Below are 3,183 nucleotides of genomic sequence, written 5' to 3' on the forward strand. Positions count from 1 at the left end.
TACCCAACTGCATAGAGGCGTCGGATGGGAGACTTCCAGCCCTGTGTCTCTGCCTGCTGTTTTATCAAGTATTCGGCATAGCGGTAGGTGACTGTGCTGGGTTTGCCAATCAAGGCCTCGTACTTCAGCTCCCGGCCTGTCACTTTCTTGTAGATGTTCTCCAAGCAGAGAAGGAAAGTGCCATGGCCAAACCTGCTCCAGAAAGGAGGTCATAGAATCATAGAATCATTAAGGTTGGAAAAGACCTCTAAGATCATCAAGTCCAACTGTCAACCCAACACCACCATGCCCACTAAACCATGTCCCTGATCCCTAGCCACACCACTTAAGTAGCAAACACTCCTCAGTGAGGAGGACCATCTGCTGTAGCCAGGGTACCGCCTAGTTTGGACACGGTATCTACCCACACACGCCTCCACAGGCAGTGGTCTGGCTTTTGCTTCTTGAAAGTTTTAGTCTTTGTTTCTCATGCAGTTTTCATGTCTCTGCTGCTGATAAGCCATACAGGCAGACTCTAATGCTAAAAAATGTAGTATGTAAGAAAAGATCATCTGCAGGAGAGATGTATGAAACAAGCTAAAACAAATACCACACATGCTTTTCACCTGGGCATCTTGGCTTCAGCCATCCACAGGAGATCCATGTTGCAAGCGAGGACAGGCAGATGGGGGTATGGTATATCTTGCAGCTCTGCCCCAGGGTTCCCGTTGCTCAAGAGTACGTCAATAATAAGTTGCAAGCTTGTCTCCCACCTCACTGGCTCGCCAAACAGAATCACCCCTGGAAGATTTCAAGAGATGCTTGGAAACTCACTTGGGTCCAAGTACAGGACCCATTACCAAAAGCCACCCACTAGCAAAAGCACCCCTCTGCTGGGATGCCGTGGCTTATACAGCTACCGTCTGAACACGGCTTGTGCCAGAGCTCCAGTCTGCGTATCACTCTACCACGTGCACCACCGCTTCCAGACGTTGGAGCGCGGCACAGAGAAAAGTTTGCTTTGCTCTTATCAGTTTGTGCTTCACGCTGCATGAGGGCAGCAAGGCTGCCTCCTGACTGTACCTTCTGAATAAGCTGCCTGTGGATACTGATGAGCCGACAGCACATCATTAGCTCCCATCCCAGCTGGCTTGCCCAACTGTTATTTCTGCTCGCTCTTCATATGTAAACAAAGGCTATTGCTTACCTTCTATAGTGGGGAAGCCAGTGGTTGGAGGAGGCTGCCAGAACAAAACGAAGCGGGGTTAGTAATGCAAAACCTAATGCTGTCTCCAAAACAAAACTAGAAATGCTTCCTTTGAACCTGCCAAGGCAGTCCCATAAACAGGCAGGACAAGGCCACCTGGAATCCCGAAGAAAGATTCCCCCAACCCCCCCATCCCAGAGTGGATTTCACAGACCTTGCATTGCTGTCTTAGAGCTAGAAATGTCAACCAAACCATCTTACCACTCACTGCAAGGAATAGCAACGAAAGACAGGCATGGCATTGAGAAAGGAGAGGGGAAAGTCACTGCCCTTCCAGCAGGAGCCAGCGCTGGAAAGAGCAGAGATGCTGGCTGCTCAGTACCAGTCCCAAGCTCTCGCTAAAGAAAGTCACTAGCAGCCAGCTGCTCTGTGCCTCTGCAGCGTCTCCACCCCATGCTACACGCTGTAAGCACCATCACACCAGACCACCCCATTCTACTGATGCATCAGGAAATTACCAGCTCCTTTGGCCTCCGGCTCTGATCCACCATGTCTAACAGGGGATATGCCTTCCTCAGTGCCTCTATGGTGACCACATGCTTGAACCCCAGGCTATTTCAAACCATCAAGGAAAGTTGTGGAGACTTTTTCTTTTTAAGTGACTGGTTTTTTAAGTTACTTGCAAAAGCATCTACAGGATTAAGCAATACAGGTCCTAGCAGCAAAGAAGTTATTTAACCTGGTAATGCATAACCTTATGGCTTTCAGTCAAACTGTACGCTATGCTTCAACCTAAAGGTGGCCCTAAAGGTTACAAAAAAAACCAGACTGGGGTGATTTAGTTTGTGATCAGCAATCCCTGGAATTAGGCAAAGAGCAGAGGTCGCTGTAAGACAGAATGGATGTGCTTTGGAGGACCTTTAAGGCCAGGGTTCTCATATTGGTGCAGTGCAGGGGGCTGATCAGGCTTCTTGGCTAGAAGCAGAACCAGTGAAGCTCTGGTCAGCTTAGCTAGTGAAAAGAAAGTGGCCCATGCTGATAAAACAACGCAAGTGAAGGATGAGTTGCATTTGCTTTCAGAACACCTTGCTCTTAGCTCATCCTACTGGCCTTGGGGAAAGAGAGGCCAAAGTTTTGTACCAAATGAAGTCAAACGTGAAGTACAAGGCGTGACTGCGTGTGCATACAGGCTGAGATGTCACAAACCCTGCAGGCAGTTCTTACCTCCTTGCAGACATGGGATATGTCAGACCTGCTGTGCTCTGTCCTCAGCCAGGCAACATGCATGTGGGATTGTCATTTAGACCATGTCCCTGTACAGGGACGCTCTGGTTCTAACGATATTTGGGTTCCTTCAGTTGCTGTCAGATTCCTGGGGAAAACTTAGCTGTGCGAGAGTTGGGAGTGGTCTCTAATGCACTTTGCTTTAGAAAGAACGGGAAGGAGCACAATTTTATCTCAAAAGTGAGAGAGGCCCAAAGCCGATGGAGTCCTCAGGATGACATCTGACCAGCAGGAAGCAGCTCACAGGAAAGGTAATCGGTGTGAGAAGCCAAACACAGACCAAGGGCAGCCAGGAGGTGACCAAGATGGAGATCAACGGTAAGTGCCTGCATCTGAGCCTCTCCGCGAGGGTACCTCCCCAGAGGACGAGACCAACGTTTGCCTTTCTGTGTCCTTGCGCTTCTCCAAGCCGACCGAGCGAGTGGCAGGGGTACGGGCAGGGCAGGAGCAGCAGGGGTTAGCTGGGAAGCGGTGGCGGGAGGCGCAGAGCACCACGAGGCACGCACAGCAAAGGATACTTCTGGGCGTTCTCCTCCACGGGCCCCTGCCCGGCCACCAGCATGCACTTCTGGTGGAACCGGCTGAAGAGCCGCAGGGGGCTGTGGGAGAGGATCACCTGCTCCGGAGACACCTGCGGGAGGGAGGAGAAGCTGCCGGGGGATCCGCGGGGAAGATTCTCCCCCCTTCTCCCCGCGGCCGGGTCGCATCCTCTC

At 51.2% G+C, this 3,183-nt stretch overlaps 1 protein-coding gene across 1 annotated transcript in view; it reads right to left on the reverse strand.

Moving 5' to 3' along the window:
* Nucleotides 1-3,177, reverse strand: part of LOC104075087 (cat eye syndrome critical region protein 5-like) — a 4,119-nt gene extending 942 nt beyond the window's left edge. The window contains 6 exon segments of the mRNA XM_009575462.1: nucleotides 4-192; nucleotides 606-780; nucleotides 1,187-1,220; nucleotides 1,705-1,798; nucleotides 2,989-3,107; nucleotides 3,109-3,177. Coding sequence (XP_009573757.1) covers nucleotides 4-192; nucleotides 606-780; nucleotides 1,187-1,220; nucleotides 1,705-1,798; nucleotides 2,989-3,107; nucleotides 3,109-3,177 — 680 coding nt within the window.
* Between the last annotated feature and the right edge of the window lie 6 nt (nucleotides 3,178-3,183).

Source organism: Fulmarus glacialis, unplaced genomic scaffold, assembly GCF_000690835.1.
Source record: "Fulmarus glacialis isolate BGI_N327 unplaced genomic scaffold, ASM69083v1 scaffold40423, whole genome shotgun sequence".
NCBI classification, from domain to species: Eukaryota; Metazoa; Chordata; class Aves; order Procellariiformes; family Procellariidae; genus Fulmarus; species Fulmarus glacialis.